This window comes from Colletotrichum phormii (genome assembly GCF_030913505.1).
Source record: "Colletotrichum phormii strain CBS 102054 chromosome Unknown BDP81scaffold_8, whole genome shotgun sequence".
NCBI classification, from domain to species: Eukaryota; Fungi; Ascomycota; class Sordariomycetes; order Glomerellales; family Glomerellaceae; genus Colletotrichum; species Colletotrichum phormii.
Genome location: NW_026851450.1, coordinates 1,114,484 through 1,136,679, shown reverse-complemented (window position 1 = coordinate 1,136,679; position 22,196 = coordinate 1,114,484). Strand labels below are relative to the sequence as shown.

Sequence of the window (22,196 nt, the reverse complement as noted above, 5' to 3'; positions counted from 1 at the left end):
TCTCGGTACACTACGACAGCCACCAGGGTCAATCCAGACGACAACGCAACGAGCGAGACATCTCAAGCAGCCAGCAGAAGACGACCTCAATCTTCTGCACTCTACGGCTAGTCATCCTACTGGTCTCCATATTCTATCATAACACTTTCATTCAACCCGACGAATCTACTTCCAATATGGTCTTCGGTCGATCCCACGCCACTGCCGGACACAACCTGTTTGGTCAACCCGTCCAGTCTACACACATCCACATCTGCGGTCTTTACTACATTGATCCGCATCGCTATCTAAGAACCACGCGGCAATACCTTCCCACACTTTCCCAGTCGGCACACGCTCGCATCATTGCATCGACATCTCGGACCACCCTCACCCAGACCTTTGTCAACCCTTCACCGACAGAACCCACCCCCGAGCTTCGCTACACCTTCCCCCTCTATGATGGCGTCTCCGTAGTTGCCTTTACCTGCACCATCAACAACGATCGTGTCATTCGCGGCGTAGTCCAGGAGAAGACCGCAGCCCGCAACACATACAACCAGGCTGTTGCCAAGGGCCAGACAGCCGGCCTCCTGGAGCAACTCCCCGACGCAAGTGATGTCTTCACCACCACCATCGGCAACGTCCCCGCTGGCGCCGAGATTGCAATCGAGATCGAATACCTCGGCGAGCTGAAGCACGAAGCCGAAGTTGACGGCATCAGATTCACCATTCCCACTTCCGTTGCACCACGATATGGCGCATTCCCCGGCGAGTTGCTGGCCAAGCCCACAAACGTCTCTGCAAAGGACGGAATCCGCATTGTAGTTGATGCCGAGGTGCCAACTGGAAGCGTCATCAAGTCCATTCAGTCGCCTTCGCATCCCATTTCTGTTTCCGTCGGCTCAACTTCCACTATGAACGCCAATGCCACCCCATCTCTCCAGCTTGCGAGTGCCACCCTCACCCTGGGCACTGCTCAACTAGACAATGACTTCATTATCCAGGTCATTGCGACAAACACCTCCAACCCTGTTGCTGTCCTCGAGACACACCCCACTATTCCCCATCAGCAGGCCCTCATGGCCACCCTTGTGCCCAAGTTCAAGCTTGCTGCCACCAAGCCCGAAGTCGTCTTCATCTGCGATCGCTCTGGTTCCATGGAGGGTAACAAGATGGAGGATCTCAAGAATGCCCTCAGAGTCTTCATGAAGTCTTTGCCTGTCGGTTCCATGTTCAACATCTGTAGTTTCGGTTCAAGGCATGATTTCCTGTTCCCGAAGTCTGTCATGTATGACCAGAGCACCTTGGAAACTGCCATGCGACACATTGATACCTTTTCCGCCAACTACGGAGGCACCCAGATCTACAACCCCATTGAGACGACCTTCAAGCGACGCCACATCGATCTCGACCTTGAGACTTTCGTCCTCACTGACGGTGAGGTTTGGGACCAAGGTCGCCTCTTTGGCATGGTGGATAGAATGACTCAGGAGTCCAAAGGCGCGATCCGTCTCTTTACCCTGGGTGTAGGCAAAGACGTCAGCCACTCTCTCATCGAAGGCCTTGCTCGAGCCGGAAACGGCTTCTCGCAGTCTGTCTCTGAGAATGAGAAGATGTCTGGCAAAGTCGTCCGCATGCTCAAGGGAGCCCTCACTCCCCACGTCAATGACTATACCCTCGAAGTCAAATATGCCGATGCCGAGTCTGAGACGGAGCCTGAAGACGACTTTGATATCATCGAACCCGAAGATGCGGCTCGCGAGAAGACTGCCGACAGCAAGGAACCCGAGAAGCCCGCAAAGCCGATTTCCCTCTTTGACAATAGCGCAGATGATGACGTTGACATGGAAGATGCTCAGCCTCAAGGCGACAACTCTGGTCTAGAGCGGTACTCCCACATTCCGACAGTGAAGCCACCCAAAATTCTTCAAGCTCCCTTCCAGATCCCGCCTCTCTTCCCCTTTAGCCGTACCAGCGTCTATCTTCTGCTTTCTCCCGACAGAGAGCTGAGGTCCAAGACTCCAGAGTCCTTGGTTCTGCGTGGCACTTCATCTCAGGGTCCTTTGGAGCTCCGAATCCCCATCACTGTGCTTGATCAGAAGGCCAAGACGATTCATCAGCTCGCTGCTCGCAAGGCTGTCAAGGAACTGGAAGAAGGCCGTGGCTGGATCTACCACGCAAAGAGTAGAGACGGCAACCTTCTCCAGTCGCAACATCCCGGCCGCTTCCCCAGCATGGTCGAGCGAGAGGCCGTCCGACTTGGCATCCAGTTTCAGGTTGGGGGCAAGTGGTGCTCCTTTGTTGCGGTTGAGCAGAACAACACTCGAAACATCGAGCAGATTGGCGCTGCCAACCCAGAGCAAGCCAGAGCTGGGATATCTAAGCCAGATGCGACTCGACAGAGTCAGGCAGTGATGAAAAAAACTAGGGGAGGAATGGCGTCCAGATCCCGGAAGAGGTCCACTGGCATGGAAGACTTTAGTTCCATGACTTTTGCTGATCCGCTTGTTCGCGATAATGTGCTTAACGATTTCGACTTTGATTCCTACTTGCATGAAGACGGATCCAACACCATCCCCCAAGGACCAGTCGCATCAGCTTTCGGCATGCCATCCTCAACGGCTTCGTCGAACCCTCATGTACCATTCACCGGCTCAGGTCTATTCGGCGGATTGGGTTCTTCCAACAGCCAGCAACAGCAACAGCCCGCAGCACCTAGGAGCTTCGGCTCCGGCCAGCCCGGCGGATCCTTGTTCGGCCAGTCCACAGCCCCTTCCCCGTCGTCTACCTCAGCTGCCGGTGGTCTCTTTGGTTCTCGTTCTCCTAGCACTGGTGCCTTTGGCGCGGCCCCGTCTCCTGCGAGCCACACCGGCGGAGGGGTTCAGCTCTTTGGTGGACCTGGCGGAGGCTTGTTTGGTCATCCCGCAGCCCCTACAGCCCCTGCTCCGTCGTCTACTCCAAATGTTGGTGGTCTCTTCGGCTCGTGCTCTCCAAGCACTGGCGCATTCGGCGCAGCCCCAGCCCGTGCAAAGGAAGCTGGAGGATCTCAACTCTTTGGTGGAAATGGATCTCATGGAGGATTATTTGGTCAACCCCAGGCTGCCAACTCCATCTCCCCCAAGCCCCAGACTGGAGGTCTCTTTGGTGGCCCTCCTCAGTGGTCTGCCAGTGGACAATCTGTTTCCTCCATGCCCCAGAGCGGAGGTCTCTTTGGTAGTGCAAGCCCACCTCCCCAGTGGTCTGACGGACAGCCTCCCATCGTTCAAGCGGCCGCGCTTGCTCCTCCCACGGCCCAGGTTGATGGAGCTTTGCTTGATCAATACCAACGGGAGATGAGTGAAGCTGCATGCATGTCCCTCCCTGAAGAAATTTCTGACGATGATTGGGAAAATGAAGCTTCCCCGGCTGCAGTCCCTGCTGTCGCTGCGACTCTTGACCTCTCGATGAAGAAGAAGAAGTGCAAAAAGGGCAATAGTTCCCCTTTTGTTGTGCCACCGGGCTTCGGCAGCATGCCACCATCTCCTGATCAGTTCTCTGCCATAGTATCGCTTCAGAACTTTGACGGCAGCTGGGACTCTTCAAAGGAACTCTTCGACATCATTGGCATCACTTTGGATGTGGTTAAGGACACTTTGTACCGCCTTGATGTTGATGACGAGAGAGTCATGTCTACCTCTGCAGTCATTTCTTTCCTGCGCCAGGTTCTCACAGAGGAACGGGACAGTTGGGAGGTGCTGGAGGAGAAGGCGGTCGCTTGGCTCGAGGGGGAGTTGGGCGAGGAGACGGCCCAGAAGTTTTTGGCTATTGCCGAACGTCTGTTCTAAGGGGTTTGTTTTGACTGGACGATGAAATGCTTGGATCATAATGATGGACATCGGAAAATGGGATGCTCATGCTTAGACTGTGAAAGATAGTCTGAACAATAATATTCAACTCAACAGTATCAATTCCTCCGATGAAGTGAATTTATGATATGATGTGCATCTTGTAACAAGTGAACCTCCCTGTGTCTGTCGACGGTAGTAGGTAGCTGCCTTTCTACCTACTAGGCGAAAGAATACTTGTAACGAAAAAGAGAAGAATAGTAGAAACCGCGCAGTGACTCCTCTATATCCCGCTTGACCACCTGCCCCGTACGCCTCATGATAAGAAGGAAGGAAGCAAGACCGTAGTAAGCCCACTCAAGAACTTCACCTCCATCAAGAAAACATGAGTAACAAAGACACTGAACCTCCGTAGTGTAACACAGCCTCACTGGCGCTCCGCCAGAACGGAGAGGCCTTTTTTAGACTAAAGCAGAAAGAGAGGCTAGTGATGCCGTGGCTGCGACTGTTTGAACTTGAAAACATGTCTATCAAAGATCAAGCACCATAACGGCCGCCTCGGTCCTTGACTCCCGTCCCTCACGGTAATCATCAAACCAATACCGATGCACTACCTCAAATTCAGATCTCTCGTACGTCTTGCGAGCGGATTCGTTATCGTAGTCGACAATGAGTGAGATCCGCGCCTCTCCCTTCCCCTGTCCCTGAGTTCTGACTTTTGCTGTGACGTAGGCTTTGGCGTATTCGAGCAGTTTGGTGCCTAGTTTCTTTCCTCGGGCGGAAGGTATTACGAACATGCCGTTTATGACGTATTGCTTTAGGGGAATGTCTGGTGATGTTTGCTGGGTTGGGCCAAAGTCTACGAGGGAGGGATCTAGGTGGAGGGAGGTTGTGAGGGTTTGCGGGTCGAGGGGGCCGCTTATCGTTAGTATTGCTAGCCATTCTGCGGTGAGAGCGTTGTCTAGGAGTGAATTTTCATCGGTGGGAGATGGTGATGAAGTGGTGGACGCGGCCGAGTCAATGCTTGTGGATGTGCCGGCCGGAGAGGCGTCCTCGTAGATGACTATTGTTGTCGCGAGCGGGTCTGTGAGACGGGATGTCCATTTTTCTGGGGGGTAGGCTACTTCGCGGGCGTGGGTTGAGCCGAAGCAGGATGGGGAGAGTAGGAGTGATGAGAGGCGGAAGGATTTGTAGCGGTTGAGGAGGGTTTGGAATTCAACGGGGTCGGGGTGAGATTTTGGGAGGATTAGAGGGGTTAAGGGTGGCATTATGAGGTTATTGATGGTTTTGAGTTATAAGAGTAAGTTGTGTTAGTTGTGAGGTGAGAAGAGATGAGTGAGATTGCGGTGATGAGTTGATTTGTGTGTAATGTCGTTTCGTGAGATGTGGTGAGAGGTTGTGAGTGAGTCACTGTCGTGATGAGATTCCGGCTGGCTTATTCGCGATGACCTCGACATCTCATTGGAGCGGATTTGCACGGATTCTCATCCTAGTTGAAGTCACACAAGTACCAATGCTGTTACGTTCAACTCCTTCTTCAGACCTGGATACATCCCAGAATCCGATATCGAAATATTGGAAATCGTGCAAAGAATTGAAGTCCCTGTTCTTCCTCGATACTCGTTGGTGATGTCCTGGAGCCGTTGAATTCATTTGTGTGGCCGACTCTCATTTTGTGGTAAATAAGGCGTAATTGCTGGCCGGCAATTACGGATTCGTTTTTGTACGACACATGTGTACCCATGTGGCTTGCCTCGGCCCAAACCGCGTCCGGTTTCCGGGGCCGGGGAGGGCGATTCCCCCCTTGGTATCTCCGGACTCCTTGCGTACGCGCATCAACGTCGCCATCTTGCCACATGAACTCATCACACAATTGACGAGGTTGAATCGACCTGCAATCGGGTGCTTCATACTCTATGAATTAGTCACTCTCAAGCGTAGTCAAATTGGTTGTATTTGGCGGAAAACCTACGCTTCAACGTCGTCAGAGCGTCGCGTTCGCTCTCTTCGGCCCTTCTTTGGCGGATCACATCCCGGCTCATCAAAACAAGGCAACTAATTGACCATAGTATCATTTTCCAACCGAGAGATACTAAGAGCTACAACCTTGGGCAGATACGAGTCGATTCAATGGCGTTTCGCGCACTCACGCGCTGTCGCGCTCTGTCGAGTGGCACCGCTAGACGCGCACCATCCCGACCGATCGGTTCAGGAACCGACTCATCGAAAGCCAAGTTCTTCAGATCAGTTCACACGGCGCCACAATCTAAGAAAAGTGGTCAACTCATCCCTCTTCAACTCTTGGTTCTCGGTGCAATCCCGCTCTTTGCGGGTTACCTCATCGGCCGCTCCGGTGTCTCGGGCCCGGAAGCTGAGGGCCCGGGGAAGTTATCGCATGTGGATTTCGCGAGCCGGAAGCAAATGGTCAAGGTACTGTTGATCCTGAGACTAAGAACCGCGAAAGATCGGTACTGAATAGTTATCAAGGCGGCCCAGGAGATCTTCAATGCTCTAGGTGAAGGCGCAGTCAGCTTCGACGAAGATGAGATTGAGCTCCATGGACACTCTGACTGGTCTACTTCCAACTCGAGCGGTCGCGCCGTGGCTATCGTCTATCCGAGGACGACGGAAGATGTCTCGCAGATAGCCAAGATTTGCAACAAATACAATGTGCCTATGGGTAAGTACATGAGCCCTGCGCAGTATCCCAAACTCGGGACAATCACCACTATCATTCGAGTACTGACCAGCCTTAGTGCCTTTCGGCGCCGGCTCTTCCGTCGAGGGAAGTTTCTCATCACCATACAGCGGAATCTGCATCGACTTTGTGCACATGGACAAGATTATTGCTTTCCACCCTGACGAGTACTTGCCCTTCTTACTTTACCACGGAGATCACCAGTCCTAACCTTAACTCAGCATGGACGTCGTCGTCCAACCAGGCGTAAACTGGGTAACCCTCAACAACGAAATTCAACCCTCAGGCCTCTTCCTCCCGCTAGATCCCTCGCCCACAGCCCTCATCGGCGGCATGGTCTCCACAAACTGTAGCGGCACAAACGCCTTCCGCTACGGCACGATGAAGGACTGGGTCGTCAATCTTACCGTCGTCCTCGCTGACGGGCGCATCATCAAGACGCGCCGGCGGCCGCGCAAGAACTCGGCGGGGTATAACCTTACCAGCTTATTCGTGGGCGCCGAGGGCACGTTGGGGATCGTGACGGAGGCGACGGTGAAGCTTGCGGTCGCGCCGGCGGATACGAGTGTAGCTGTGGTGTCGTTTGGGACGATTGAGGAGGCGGCGAGAGCTGCGACGGGGCTGATACGGAGCGGGGTGCCGCTTGGGGCGTTGGAGTTTTTGGATGAGGTGCAGATGAGGGTTATCAATCGGCATGGGAGTGAGGCTGTTCGGAAGACTGCATGGGATGAGAGTCCAACATTGTTTCTGAAGTGAGTTATGATGGTTTTTGGATGCTCCGAAATCATTCCAGGTGGGCTGATCTTTTCACGCGCAGGTTCTCGGGGACCACAGACGGCATCAAGGGAGACGTTGCTAGGGTCAAGGAAATCGTGCATCCGTTCAAGCCGCGCAAGGTCTTCTTCGCCAGAGACAAGCAGGAAGAAGCCGATCTATGGGCCGCGAGAAAGGAAGCTCTCTGGACGATGACGTCGATCAAGCCCGAGGGGCACTCTCTCTGGTCGACAGATGTGGCTGTGCCGATTTCGAGGTTGGCCGAGATCATCAGTAAGTCTTTGAAACTTTTGCAGCCTTTCGAGTACCTTTCTGAGATTGAGATAATCCACTAAACAACACGATACATAGCGTTATCCAAAGAAGACTCTGGAAAGCTCGGTCTCTTTGCGAGCGTCATTGGACACGTCGGAGACGGCAACTTTCACCAGGCGGTCATGTATGACCCCAAGAACGAAGAGCAGCGAGCTTCAGTTGCGAAGTGTGTTCATGATATGATGGGCAGAGCTTTGGAGATGGAGGGCACCGTCTCAGTAAGTCTTCTTTTTCTTGGTAGAAAGGTTTGGCCTTGCTGACTTTTCCTCGTAGGGAGAACATGCTATCGGTATCGGGAAGAAGGATTGTCTTGTTGATGAGCTCGGCGTTGATGCTATTGATTTCATGAGGACGTTGAAGCAGGCTGTGGATCCGAAGTAAGTCTACTGATAAGCTACACGTTCCTGATGTATGATGCTTACTATTTGCTAGATGGATCATGAACCCTGGCAAGGTATTTGACCTTCCTAGCAATTCGAAAGCCGTCGCTGCATCATGATATCTATGCTAGCCCGTTTTTATTTAGACACATAGTAGTCCTGAACGAATCAGAGTTAAGTTGTTGGTTGTCAATCAGAAGATCAATTTGAACCCCCCTGTTTCTGGCACCATAAAAACGATGGGATCACAACCCAACCTCCTCATTACTATTAACTATTGATCCTCAACCTCATCCACTACAATATAGCTGCCAGCTTCACTAGGGCAATCAGACTCGCTAGATTCAACCATAATAACCTCTTTTTTACCTACTTCGATCTAAGCCCGCTATATATCCCTAATATTAGCGAACTTTGTATTAAAATTAGGGAATTGATATACCGGCGTTGCAAATTGATACACCGGCGTTGACCTTACACCGGCGTCGCTGTTCGACCTTTTGATTGGCTCAAAAAAATATTGTTAGTGCAATCAAATTCTGCCAGATACCCACAAAGTATCTCAACCCTTTTTGTTCCTTTGCTCCCTTTCCTCTAAGGTTACATCATCAAGCCTCTAAGTCTGACTTATGCTATTTGCTTATAATGGCTTCTCTAACTGGAGTTAGAGATGTTCCACAAGGCCAATCTCAAAGCAATACCCCTACTAATAAACCTCCCCCTATACGAGAGCGACCATTGTTTGAGTATGGCCTCCCACCATTATCTGGCCAACCACCATCATCTCCCTCCTCAGAAAGCAGCCGCCCTAGCATTAGCCAATTCTATAGAGTTGGTGATCCTTAAGGGCAGCGCGACCTTATCACCGAGCTCCTAGCCGACATATTACAAAACACGCGACCTCTTACATACGATTACCCTAGTATAGAGCCTATGCTATATCTTACTCGTTATTTCCTTAAAGGAACAATAAAAACCCAGCGGACTACTCTCCCACGACTTTCTCCAGAGCATAGCCCCTCTCCTCCCAACGAACAGTCCCAGCAACCTTCCCATCCTACAACAAAGCAGTTTAATAGTGCTCTTCAGCTTGTTCTACAGGTTGTTGGGACTAATCAACAGCTAACAACGGCACTCCTCCGACAACAAGAGTATGTCCGTCAATGGCAAGAAACATGGGGTCCCCAAGTCAACCCACCACCCTATTCACCCCCACGGCAATCCTCCCCTCAAAGCGAAGCGTCTTTCCGAACTGTAGCCTCCTACCACACTCTAAGTAACCGATCCTCCTCTCCTCCTATAACCGAAATCCCAAACCCACCGATTCCTGGCGATCTAGAGCAAACCTATGATGCCCTCTTCGACCGAGTTAATACCTTTGCAAGAGCTAATGAATTTGGCATTGTAAAGCGGAATAGGCATAAAGCTCGAGGCCGAATCATTCGATATACCTTCCAGTGTGATCGGTTTGGCGAGCCTGGGCCTACATAAGGTGCTGGTATTTGATAGCGCAAGTCTCGTAAATGCAGTTGTAAATGGCAAGTTATTACCGAGGCTCAAGAGGAGGGTAAGTGGCTCTTACGTTATCACCTAGACCCCCAGCACAGTTAGCATAATCATGGCCCTAGCCTTGAAGCTACTGCACACCCTTCACATCGCAGGCTCACCCAGCCACTTCAGGATGCCATTAAAACTACAAGCCGACGAGTTGGGATTCGGGCTCGCGATGTGCGTGCTGTTGTCCAGGAGCAGTTCCCAGAGTCCTTATTCACCTAGCGAGATATCTACAACGCTAGGGCTCGTATAAACCGAGAGAAACTAGCGGGATATTCGCCAACTACAGCATTAATCAAGCTATTTGATGAGCGAGACATCCCTTACGTGGTGAAATGGGCAGACGCCGAGCTAAACCGCCTTATTGGCCTTGTCTGGACCTTTCCCTACTGTCTCCAAATGTGGAAGCGATTCCCTGAGGTGATTAGCTTTGACAACACCTATAACACCAATCGCTTTAAGCTCCCTCTCTTCCAAGCTACTGGGCAGACCTGCCTTGGATCTGTTTACAACGCTGCGTTTGGCCTTATCGACAACGAGAGACTAGAGGGTTTCCAGTTTCTCTCAGCAGGGATCCGCCAACTCATGGACCAACACTCAGTCCGTTACCCCACTGTTATTATTACAGACTACGACAAGCAGATGAAGGCTGCACTGAATGAGCAGTTCCCAGACGTTCAGCAACAACTCTGCATCGACCGCATCAATTCTAACGTTATGCTCAGGGCTAAGCAGAAGTGGGTTAAGGACCGCAGCTGTAGCAGTAACAGCAGTGGGTCTGATGACGAGGGATATCAGCTACCAATACAAGCAATGGCCACGCTAAATGATGAGGATGAGGCCTATATCAACACATCTGTTGATGAGCCCCCCCCTCATACGTATCGTGGGGTCCTTATGATGTGGAAGCTTGTTGTTTTTGCTGAGACTGAGCACGCTTTTGAGAAAGCCTGGACCAAGCTCTGTAAAGAGTTTAACGACCAACGCCCAATCCTCCAGTACCTCCACACAACATACCTACCTTTAAGAGCACAGTAGGCCCGCTGCTCTATCCGAAAATACCAGAACTTTAGTGTTCGCGTCACCTCTAGCACTAAGTCAAGTAATAATAACATTAAGAGTTATCTCTTAAATAGTCTTAGTCACCTATATCGACTTGTTGATGTTATGCAGGACATGATTAGTGACCAGGAGATACGCTTCAGGCAAGCTTATGCTGAGGATGAAGTGCTTACAGGCCGGGAGTATATAGGTACTCGCTTTGAGTACCTAGGCGAACTTCGAACAATGCTTTCCTCGAAGTGTCTTGTATTAATTGGGAAGCAATACCGGCTGGCAAAGAAGGCAATGCCGTCTGGCACGAGGCCATTCCTAGCCCCCCTTGGAGACTGTGGTCCAGACTGTACTGTTTTAATTGAGCTGGGTATCCCATGCTGCCATAAGATCTACTCCCAAAAGTTAGATTCAGCTATTTTCAGTAAATGGGAGGTACACCCTCGGTGGCGTCTTCGAGAGACGTCTTCCTTAGATCTATACCGCCGGATCCTTGACCCTAAGATTGCTGCATCCCTCCGTGGCAGGCCAAAGAACACAGTGCAGCCTGTCCTATCACAACTAGCCTTACCTGCAAAGGGCCAGTCAGCCAGACAAGCCCGCACTACCTACAGCAGCCAAGGCGCAAGTAGTAAGAAGCGAGGCCGCCCACCTGGGAGCAAGAATAAGTCGACGCTAGCTGGGCTTACATAAGAGATAAGTTAGCTAAGTTAAAGCCAGATATCAAGCTCATCCTAGCGACAAACAAGGAGCCAGTCTAGTGTTCTTGGTAAGGGGAGGATAACAGGGAATCATACAAGTGGACGGCCGATGCAGCCTAGTGTTCGGAGGAAACGGAGTCAGTGGGAAATGGTCTGTAGTGACGATGAATATTTGCAACCACGTCGCAAAAGGTAGTTAGGTAATAGGCCTTTCGAGGGGTTATATAGTCCCTATTTGAGATTTACAAACCTGGGGTATAAGTAGGCTGTAATACGTACTTTTAGAAATCTCAAATCCGAGCTTAGGTTAGAGAAGAGGGCAGGAATAGCCATGTTAGTGCAGTCACCCTCACCGCCTTTATGGAGAGGTATTGTTTTTTTGAGCCAATCAAAAGGTCGAACAGCGACGCCGGTTGTCACGGTAGCAGGCAGGTTGTTTGGCAGGTGGATGCTGGGCAGGCGGATCAGACAATCTATTGCTACGGGCAGGCTCTATCCTAAGCAGGTACAGGCTCTGTTGACAAGACGTAGCTCAAGGAGCTACGTTTCTGGACATGCGCGACAGAATACAGGATGCAGAGTTTTATCCAGCCTCAGGCTTACGTAACCCGGCCACCGGATTACTCAACACCAACCTCAAGGTTGGGGGCTAGGACAGCGGGTCTGTGACACCGGTGTAAGGTCGACGCCGGTGTATCAATTTGCGACGCCGGTAACTATATCAATTCCCTAAAATTAACTTTAATAACCTTCCGTTTTCTTATTATAGCATTAATAACTTAAGCCTTTAAAAGGTCTAGTTATTAATAAGTAGTTATTAATTACCGAGCCTACTCTATAAAGTCTTTTTTGACTTTTTTAAATAATAATTATTAAGTATTAACTAGTAGTTAGTTAGTTAGTTAGTTATTATTATCGAGTTAAGTATAACTGTTACGACCCAACATGAGACCAGGGCGTGCCCCGCTGACGCCTAGCGGCTACGGCGCATCATATATGCAGGACGGGACGGAACATTGGGGAAACCCCAGGAACGGAAGAACTATGGTACAGGTCACGTGATGATAAGAGATATGATAAGGGATAAGGATATGTTGGATATTCGACATATCCAACCGAGTCAAGGATATGTTGGATATTCGGCATATCCAACATATCCAGACAAAGGGGACTGTTCAACACTGTTCAGTTAGGATCGGACTTGTATATAAGGATGGACTCGAGCTGGGCTCTAGGACAGACTTTCCATAGCTTCTTCAGCAATTAACTTCGTATCAGGATTAACATCCGCTTTCAGCTACTACCTTGACAAGACTACGATTGATCACCGAAGCCTTACCTACCCTTACGATTGACAGACATAGCTTCCCTGAAGCTATCCCTGACTACGATTACTGTTACCAGTTCCGCAGCCTCAACTTCTGCAAACTACCCCTACAACTAGCTGGCCGTAACACTATTTATCTCTATAATAACTAAGGAGGATTCGTTTTATAAATTCCTTTATTCATTAATATATTAATACGAGGCCTAGTAAAGCCTAAATTCAAACTTACTTTATTAGCTTACTCTTCTAATTAGGAGATAGCCTTTATAGGTTAATAAAGGCTAGTTTTTCAGTCTAATTATTTTAAAAACGTAGTTAGAGAGTTAATTATAATATTCTACATTTTAATAAGGCTTTCTTTTAACTTTTATTATTTATAATATCCTTAAGAGCTTAATAAAGCTAGTTTTTAGTATATTAAGGTATTAGGCATTAAAGGAGGTACATATAAAAGATGAGTCCGTTTAGACGCGAATTGAAAATGTTATGATAAAAGGAGGTTGGGGGTGGGCATGGTGTTGTGGTGGATTTTCGCGTTTTTGTGGGTGCCAGAAACAGGGGGGGGGGCAGGAAGTGGGTATGTTGACTTATCCTCTTGCGAAAACTAGACCCAATTCTAACATCAGTCTTCACTGCCCGCTTCTCATGCAGTTGGTTCCATTGGTCGCGACTCATGAGCCACCACCAAACCTGCAAAAACATGGCTGAAACATGTAGTTGCATATGTGCCCCCTTGAACCTGCGAAGGAATCGTTGCAGCAGGTTACAGTCAAACAACCAACACAACGTGGGGGCCGTCACAATTCCCACGCCCCCACGTCCTCGTCGTTATTTTCGCGAGCTGGGGTTTCCAAGTCCACTACCTCCATCTCTGCCTCATCCCCTGCCTCAGTCTCTGTCACTGCTTCAACTTCTGCCACCGATTCATCCTCTGCCACTGATCCATTTTCTGCTACTGATCCAGCTTCTACCCCTGCTCCAATCTGTGCTACTGCTCCAGCTTCTGTCCTTGCTCCAGCCTCTGCCCGTGCCTCTCCCACTGTCCGGGTTTTTGCTAGCCTCGCGTTCTTATACCTGTTTCCGTCGTTCCTCAATGACTTCACGGTAATAGTAGGGTGTCTCCCCATAAAGAGCTCAATCCACCTCTTACTGAGCCCCCGGGTGTCCCCTTGGGCGGCAAGCACCTTCAAGGCGAACGCCTTGATCTCAGGCCGGGTGACGGGGAACCCCAGCTCCGCCTGCGAAATAGCCCAGGCAGCAAGGGACCTCTCCTGGGACACGCTGAGCCGTTGATATTCCTGCTTGGCCTCTCTGCATGTCTTCCTACCGGGCGCGAGCCGGTGCATGAGGGTGGTGTGGGGGATGCCCCAGTCTTTGGCGGCTGTACGCAGGGGTTTGCCGTTAGACACGTCGTTTCCCGCGTTTTCCATGTCTTGTTCCGTCCATGTTGGCATCGCGAATAGTTTGGGAGCTTCAAAAAGGTAGTTAAGGTGTTTCTTGTTGCGATGATTGACGCGTCGGGGCGAAGCTTGGTGACGGTGTTGAGAAGGTTAAAAAAAGATTCGGCTGAATGGGTGCATGCAGTGATCCCATGTGGCCCGTGGGGAGTGCCCCTCATGCAGTCTTGGTGCAGCAAGCCACCCTTCTTAGCCTTGTCCAACACAGATTAGGGTGGTCACCACACACAAGTTGCGACGAACCAACCTGACTCGAGAAGCTGTCGCCTGTCAACGGTCCATGTTTCAAATTCAACGTCTCTACGATGATCTTTCTTCTGAAGTATTGTATCACTCCATCCAGACTATTATCAACAAAGGAACATGAACGGTTCCTCAACCGCGCCGTCACTCTTCGTTCGTTCTTGATTTGCTGCACGTAAACTTGGCCCATCGCTAAGCTAAGATGGGCCGGCCAATCCTTGACTAGAACTAAGAACTTATCAACCTTATCTTGGTCATCATTCTCCGCCTGTTGTAAGGCTGTACCATTCTGGAATCTCCAGGGAACATAGTGTTCCTGGTCATGCAGTCATCGCCGCACCAGCCCCCCTGCGTCCGGCCGAGAAATCACTCAAGCCGGGGGTCTGCTGCGCCGACCGGCGAACTGCATGGGTTGAACCAACAAACTTCACGTTTTAGGAATCAGGCTCGTGGATTCTCCGTCGGGAATATGAACCCTTTTGCACATCAAACCAATAGATCAAGGATAGCAAAACAGTCAAATTGAGCATCCTTTCCGCGCTTTCACTATGGAGTTAGACTCGAGCAACCGGCAGATTTCTCAATATCCCAAGACAAGAGTAGATTTAAACAATGTTTCCACGAATCACATTACTTCTTCTTTGGACACTTACAGTCACTTGGGCTGTGACTGCGAGCCTGCATGAAGCCCCAGTAGATCTGGTGGTGCGGAACAGCCCGGGCCAGACAGCTTCCAACACACTGCTGGCCATCCGTCGATATCTCTCCAACGCGAGGCTCGAGGGAAGAAAAACTAAGTTCACCAACAGCTCTTCCCTCGACACTGGGTTTGACAATGCGATCCTCTTCAAGTAGCAAGTGCTTCCTCTGCAGTCAAGTTACGGGAGACCGCGCACTAACACTTCTTCTTATAGTGAGCAAGAGGTAGAGGCTGGCGTCGCCAACGTCACAGCGAATGCCGGCATCGAGGTTGTGTGCACCAAGTGCTACATTAAAGGCAAAGCCAGCGCTCACCTCACGATTGATGGCACCTTCAATGCTACAAAGGTAGCAACTGATATTGGGACTGAGTTTGAAGAGACCTTTGACAATATTACAACATACGCCAAGAACTATGTCTCCGGCGTGGTGGATAACTTATCCGACGGCCTAGATGCCGATGATTTTGACTTCCCGCCGTTGAACATCACATTTGACCTTGACGTTCCTTCCTTTCCCGAAGCAAGGGTAGGCTTTGGGATTGAGGACTTGGAGATCTACATGCAGCTAGACACGACTCTATCCGCTGGCTTGTCGTACACGCTCAACCTTTACACATCAACTACCCCTCTAGGCACAAAAATTGGAGATGACTTGCTTCTCGGCGTTGTCTTTTCCATCGACCTCATCTTGAGTGTCGAGAGCGAGCTCCAGATGAGTAGCGGCTTTCACCTCCGCATGGACGATGGAGTCGGCTTTGACATCGCCCTCTTTTCTAAGAACGTTTCCAGCGTCAACTTGTGAGTTACCTCGTCTTCCAAGGTGTCTCTATTACTAAATCAGTGACTATAGCAAGGGTGGGCAATTCGAATTCCTCCCAGTCATCGTTGAAAGCGCAGGCGTAGAGCTCAAAGCCATCCTCCGCGCAGGATTCAGCGCTGGCATTGAGATCTCGTCCCCTGTCGACAGCAAAGAGGTTGAGTTCTTCAACAACACCATCGAGGTTCCAGGCGCCTCGGCCGGGATCGAAGTCAGCGTCTTTGCAAATATTGCCGAGTTGAGCACCAATGTCACGGCCTTGTCGACTCCAGACGAGGACGGCTGCATCTTGCGAGCCGTCAACGCGTACCAATTTGCATTGGGCGCTGCGGCCGGCGCTTCGGTAAAGATCGGTGACCGCATTTGGGGTCCGGTGCCCAACACTCAGATTCCGCTATTCTACACCACGCTCGGGGATGCCTGTGCTAGCTCGCGTGTTCCATCCACAACAGTGGCGGGCGTCTCGCCCAGTGCAACGAGTAAAGCGAAGCGTCAAGAGGGGCTTACCACGACGACTCTGAGTAAGAAGGTGACGTATACCGGCATTGAATGCTTGACGACGGGCTTGGTCAACTGCCCGCCGCAGCTTCAGACTCTGCGGAAGTTTGTTGCTACGGAGACATTCATCACAGCCGTCGCATCGGGGGTTGAGGCAGTCTTCCCGGCGGCTACGCAGGCTGTTGTGCAGAACGTCATCAACTTCGGTTCGAACGCGCAGTCGTTGATCTCGACTAGTGGTGCCCCGAAGTCGTTCACCCCGACTCCGAATGCGTCTGCCACCAGCACTAGCCCTCCTGGAGTGCTCGAGGGTGAGGTTGGCGGCGTTGATAAGAAGATCATTGTCGGTGTCAGCATCGGTGCCGGCGTGCTCCTGTTGGCTGTTGTGATCGGTGCTTGCATGTAAGTCCTCGGCAGGCTCCAGCCCGAATTTGAACTGTCCCCGGGACAAGGCGAAAAGCTGACAAGTTTAACTATTACAGGTTCTGTCAACGCAAAAGAAGATATGCCCCGGTTTCAAGAACGAACGGAGAAGTGTCTTACATTCAAGACTTCCGTCCGACAGAGTTCCATGACCCGATCAAGAACCAGAAGCAAGCTCAAGTCAATATAGTCAATGTGTACGCAAAGTGAGCAAAGACAAGCTAGCAAGCGGTGGCGAGACTATTGAATTTGCGTACAAGTCGCGGGGAAGGTATTGGTTTCGGTATATTACACGACAGAGTTATTTTATAGACCTAAACGGCCCTGACAAATCATGAATCCATCACAGAATATATATTATGAATTCCTCATCTCCAAGACGCAACTTGAGCATGTGACTACTATTTCAGAAAAACTTTCTCTCATAGCTTGATTTCATTATGTCTCATCAAAGACCCTTAACTACCCGGTATTCTCTAGTTGGGATCATAGCTTGGAAGTAGCTTTCACAGAAGCCAAGAAATCTTCCACATCTTGCAGTAACGCCGCCGGCTGCTCAAGTGCCGCGAAGTGTCCGCCCTGGTTAAAAGTTAGTAAGCTATTCCATATACAGAGTATCTCGATTCCTTCTTACCTTCTCATGCGTGCGATAGAGTTTGAGATTGGGGAAGGACTTTTCAGCCCACGCCTTCGGCATAAAACCAATCTCGGCTGGGAAGCACGAGTATCCCAACGGCGTCTCCTTCGAGGTAGGGATAGATGTAGCACCACCGCCTTCACTCGACATGGCCTGTGCCAAGGGACGATACGGGTAGATACTTCTAGGGAAAGTATCCGTGTACCAGTAGAGACTCACCAGCTCGAGGATGGTTTCCAGTTGCAGCGGGTAACGTGAGTCCACCCACTCCAGGTACTTTTCGCCGATCCTGGGAATTTCCTGTCAGTTCAAGAAGATCAAAAGACTGTGAGAAAAGGGCAACGTACCAAGCCAGCAATGACAATGGACTTGCTGACAAAACCAACCCGATGGTTGCTGGTCGGAGACCATGCTCCAGAGCATACGACATTCCAGTCGCCCGCCACTTCAACATCCTACCAGTCTGCTCAAGCTCCTGGGGTGTTAAGCCATCGGTACCACCCGCAGCATCCTCAGGGCTAGGCATCAACATATTCACTATGTGCATGTTAGTAAAGGAAGCTCGATGTCGTCTGATGGTGTCAATCTCACTCACGATGAATTGCCTTGCACTCCTTGTAGCCAGACATGATTCTCGCCATGAAACTTCCCACGTCACCGCCTTGAGCAGCGTACCCGTTGCCAAACCCAAGATCAAGCATCAGTTGATGCAGAGTGCGCGCGACAGCATCTTGCTTGGTCTCCTTCTCAAGTGGGATGGAGCCAGCAGACAGACCATAACCGGGCAGTGACGGCAAAATAACGTGGTAAGGCAGTGTGTCGGGTGTGTACTTGCTAACAAGCAAATCGATCATGGGGAAGAACTCCAGGAAAGAACCAGGCCAGCCATGCATGAAGATGACTGGCAGCGCATCCTTCTTGTTGGAGAACAAGGCGGCGAAGTGGACGTCCACGGTTCCGAGATCCGCGTCCTCGACCTTTGCTTTGAAGTTCGGGACGGAGTTGATGCGGGCCTCCTGCTTGCGCCAGTCAAATTTCAACCAAGCCTTTTTGGCGTTTGTGAGCCATTTGCGAGATACGCCGAATTGGCCATCTTCTTGCTTGTTGTACCATGTCTCCGGCCCGATCTTGGAAAGCTTCAGTAGCTGCTGGAATTCGTCCAGGCTCTGATCCGGTACTTGGAGAGTGAACTTCTCTGGAGCCTTCAACACTCCGCTGGGCAGATTTCCGAATGCTTGGGCCATGGTGAATGAAAGGATAAAAGACGGTGGTGATTTGTCTTGACTTCCGACATTAACGAGATGAACAGGTTGACGACATTATAAACTCGAGATGATTGGGACACCAGCACATGAAAGAAGCGGCATTGATAGCATCCCCGCACCGGAATTGGGCAAGGGCTGTGTAAGGTTTCGAGGTTTCGTTCCATCATGAGTGGAACTTTGTCCCACGCGGCATGCAGTTGATCAGCATCCGTCCCGCTTGTGCATCACCATCGGGGCTATCCTTCTCCTGCCATTCGATCGAAGGTCCCGAATGCCGCGGAGTTAAGGTGGGGCCAAGGCGACAAGACGGACCGGACGGGTCAGTGTTAGAGTCCGGAAGTGTTAGTAATGAACTCAGGCTTGCATGATGGAGACCTCGCTTGGGCCCTGTAATGATAGAGTTTACCTGTCTTTTGAGCTGTAAGACCAAACAATGTCGTATGTGCGTGGGACCGCCTCGGACACGGAAAGGAGTCCGGTTTAATAATCACCCATCTGGGTAATTCGGGTCCGAGTACGATCATCGTCAACGCTGCGAGGAATACGTGTTCTATCGCTAGTACTTACTAAAGCAGCCAAACAGAGTTTGTGGAGAAGCTTGGCAAGTAAGAATAATTGGAATGGAGAAGAAAGGCAGCAAGCTATCAAATGGTTCTATATGATTAAAACGCGACTCTAACTACTGCCTTGTTACGTGATTTTATCTGGTGCTTGCGTAACTGAGTACTGCCTTCCATATGCCCATCAATAAACATAAGACTTTTGAGCATCGTGGCTACTGGTTAGTGAATAGATAGGTTGACGTAGTCCCCTCGGCATATGCAAATTGTTCTTAGATATCAATCTAACTCGGTGGACGTTTCATGAATGAGCTTCATATGAAGGACCAAATAGAATCGTATAAGTGCTGAACTGCAGCGATTTGCTTTCGCCATCGTCATGGCCATAGCCGATCGATGAAAAGCCTGTCTGAGATTGTGGAATCAAGTGGAGCGTTTACGAAAAAAAAAATGGGAACCTTTCTTCTGTCTTACGAGTTCTTAACGTAGAATCTGGTGTTGTATTCCTGAAGCTATCAGTTGACACAGGCTGGATTGAATGCATGCAGCACTACCCTTGGCACACAAAGCTTCCATGAAAGATCTTGTGTGATTACTGTATAGTCTCCCAATGCGGCGCATGAGGCTGTGTGCCCGCCCCTAGCCATTCCGCGCTTTCCCAATCAATGATTTCCGCTTGCCAACCATCAGGGTCAGAAATCTTCCTAAAGACCATATTGTTTTGCCCCATGTCCCTGAGACCAAGTCAGAAGCTTCTTCTCAATTGATATGTCGAACAGGTCAAGGAAGAAGGAAGAACGAAGAAAGGAAATAAGGAAGAAGCGAGAGGACCAGCTCATCGAGAAGACTTACTTTGACTTCATTCGGAACTCCGCGACGTACCTAGCTTTTGCTTCCTCTGTCAACTCGGAACGGCAATCATTGTTGCCAGGCATTCCTGCCTTCACGGCGTCTTCATGCTTCATGCTCATGTATATCGTAACAAAGTATGCCATTTGTACTCCATCCGTCTCGAGTGGGTTGCCCTTTGCACCCCAGGCAACGAGCTGCTGGACCGTATTCAGATTTTGCGCTTCTCTCTGCGCCCATTCTCCAGTTTATTCGCCGGCAGAGTGTTTTGGATCGATGGTCTTCAGAACAACGTGGTGGCCGTTTATTTCTTTGGTGACATCGAATACGTCTCCATATCCCCCAGACCCTATCCTATCCCCTCGATGGGCGATGGCCTCTGCGACTAGGCCCTCCAAAATACGGGGATCCTAGGGAATATTGTGTGTGAATAAACCTGTACCTTTTGTAGGTACCTAGGATACCAAGAAAGAAGTATTCTGCCTACCTCGAAAGGGACTTGTTCAGTGTCGGATGACTTGTATGGAAAGGTCACAAACCGCGCGTTAATACATTGCAGGCTTAGAAGCGCGATAGGCACGGCGACTCGATGGAAGAACATGGTGATTCTAGACCCCAAGCCGAGGGTTTGCCAAATCAGTTGGTTCTTTTGAGACTACATGGACACAGCCGGTGCCTACGTGCGTGAAGTAGGTACTACTTATATGTTGGTTCGGCCCAGCCTGCTCCGGCTCATACTGTTTCCAAAATTCAGCTGAGTCGAAACCGTGAATCACACCATTGCACGGATTCAGCTGGCTGCACGATAGTCCTAAGCCCGATGCAGCAATCCGGTCTGACTACCGTGTTCTCAATCCCTTGCAAGCAGACATCGAGCTGACTTTTGGCTGGCATTTCTCGACACCACATTGGTTCAAGAAAAGACATGTTCATCACCCTTGTCCAGCTTCGGCATACTTCATGGCCCAATCAGGCTTGCCTCAAGAAAGTACAAACAACCGTCGCATTGACCACAACATGATGGGAAACAGGACATGCGCCGTCGAGAATTGCGTGCTGGTAAGTATTAACGCCCCCCCCCCCCCCTTCGTAAGCTACCCCGTGCTTAACGCGTACGCTTGCTAGACGCCAAAGGCACGGAGCGCAAGGCCAAGGTTTTTCTCACTGCTGGCCTAGCGATTGTATGTCCGTGTTGGGCCGTAGCTTGGCGCCATAATATGTGCGACTATAAAGAGACATGAATTAACGTTAGTACATATTCACTCCTAGGTGCAATGCATTATGTTCGACTCAAGTTTTGAGAGAGACACCGCTGACTTGGGGTCTTAAGCCAATCACTTCGAGAGGCTTTTGTGATTAAAGCTTTTCTGTAGACTCGTGCACATATCGATGGGTTGTTAGAAAGCCAAACCGTCGGAACATGGAGATTGTAAACGGCGTTTAAGTAAGTAAGGTAATACTAGCCACAATATTTCCAGAAGTGGAAGACTCCGTGACGCTTATCAACGAACACATAGCACCTCAACAGATTTCCTACGCGTGCCCTCAAGATGTTCTACTCCCAGTGGCTTTATGCGGGGACTCAGTCACTCCCTCAGTTGGTAACAAGCACCAAGGCACGTGCCATTTGACAATCAACTAGGTAGCTCAACTAAAAGAAGGTATCCCAGACCAAATCTCAGTGAAAAAGCGGGTGAGTTCATCCCTCAGCCAGGAATGCGGAAGAGGCGCCAGGTACATCAGTTGGGTCGGATACGACCAGTGTGGTGATGACCCTTAACAGCTTGACTGGGCGCGTGACTTGAGGGAGTGATGTTCATAATGATGCGAGCGACAAGTGAACAAGATCTACATCAAAGGATGCGAAGGAAACTACATGTAGGTAGCATGCGGCAGTACGGCACACAAATTCAGTCGGACTTGAAGTTGGTCTAGGTACAGGCTTATGCCGTTGTCGATCAATGGAACCGGGGGCTCTGCCAACCCATCCCCGGCTTCTCAGCTGAGCAAACTTTAAGATGATCTACATCATAGGATGTTGAGAAGTGGGCAACTGTGGAGTGACCATCAGCAAGGCTTCAGCTAGGCTTCGGAAAATTCTAACCTGAACCCATTTTAGGCAACCTTCTCGAGTTCAA

The 22,196-nt window shown here is 50.3% G+C and overlaps 5 protein-coding genes across 5 annotated transcripts; 3 read left to right on the top strand and 2 right to left on the bottom strand.

The window, feature by feature from the left end:
* Positions 1–176: 176 nt before the first annotated feature.
* Positions 177–3,806, top strand: BDP81DRAFT_317883 (vault protein inter-alpha-trypsin; the record flags this gene model as incomplete). Its single annotated transcript, XM_060584301.1, has 4 exons — positions 177–2,422; positions 2,672–3,006; positions 3,061–3,439; positions 3,491–3,806. 4 exons carry the CDS (start codon positions 177–179, stop codon positions 3,804–3,806), a joined length of 3,276 nt encoding a protein of 1,091 aa, XP_060446398.1.
* A 530-nt stretch (positions 3,807–4,336) lies between these two features.
* BDP81DRAFT_393478 (uncharacterized protein) lies at positions 4,337–5,074 on the bottom strand (the record flags this gene model as incomplete). Its single annotated transcript, XM_060587829.1, has 1 exon — positions 4,337–5,074. The coding sequence occupies one exon, from the start codon at positions 5,072–5,074 to the stop codon at positions 4,337–4,339; it is 738 nt and encodes a 245-aa protein (XP_060446397.1).
* A 535-nt stretch (positions 5,075–5,609) lies between these two features.
* Positions 5,610–8,342, top strand: BDP81DRAFT_213847 (glycolate oxidase). The gene is made up of 8 exons (XM_060582684.1): positions 5,610–6,236; positions 6,294–6,486; positions 6,563–6,671; positions 6,726–7,256; positions 7,322–7,551; positions 7,630–7,811; positions 7,867–7,970; positions 8,026–8,342. Exons 1-8 carry the CDS (start codon positions 5,937–5,939, stop codon positions 8,090–8,092), a joined length of 1,716 nt encoding a protein of 571 aa, XP_060446396.1. The 5' UTR covers positions 5,610–5,936; the 3' UTR covers positions 8,093–8,342.
* Positions 8,343–14,693: 6,351 nt separating this feature from the next.
* On the top strand, positions 14,694–16,730 carry BDP81DRAFT_517511 (uncharacterized protein; the record flags this gene model as incomplete). The annotated part of the gene is made up of 3 exons (XM_060595913.1): positions 14,694–15,162; positions 15,223–15,807; positions 15,860–16,730. The coding sequence occupies exons 1-3, from the start codon at positions 14,921–14,923 to the stop codon at positions 16,728–16,730; spliced, it is 1,698 nt and encodes a 565-aa protein (XP_060446395.1). The 5' UTR covers positions 14,694–14,920.
* Positions 16,731–17,233: 503 nt separating this feature from the next.
* Positions 17,234–18,723, bottom strand: BDP81DRAFT_517509 (epoxide hydrolase; the record flags this gene model as incomplete). Its single annotated transcript, XM_060595912.1, has 4 exons — positions 17,980–18,723; positions 17,732–17,921; positions 17,382–17,673; positions 17,234–17,326 (listed from the first exon to the last, which is right to left on the bottom strand). The coding sequence occupies exons 1-4, from the start codon at positions 18,626–18,628 to the stop codon at positions 17,234–17,236; spliced, it is 1,224 nt and encodes a 407-aa protein (XP_060446394.1). The 5' UTR covers positions 18,629–18,723.
* Between the last annotated feature and the right edge of the window lie 3,473 nt (positions 18,724–22,196).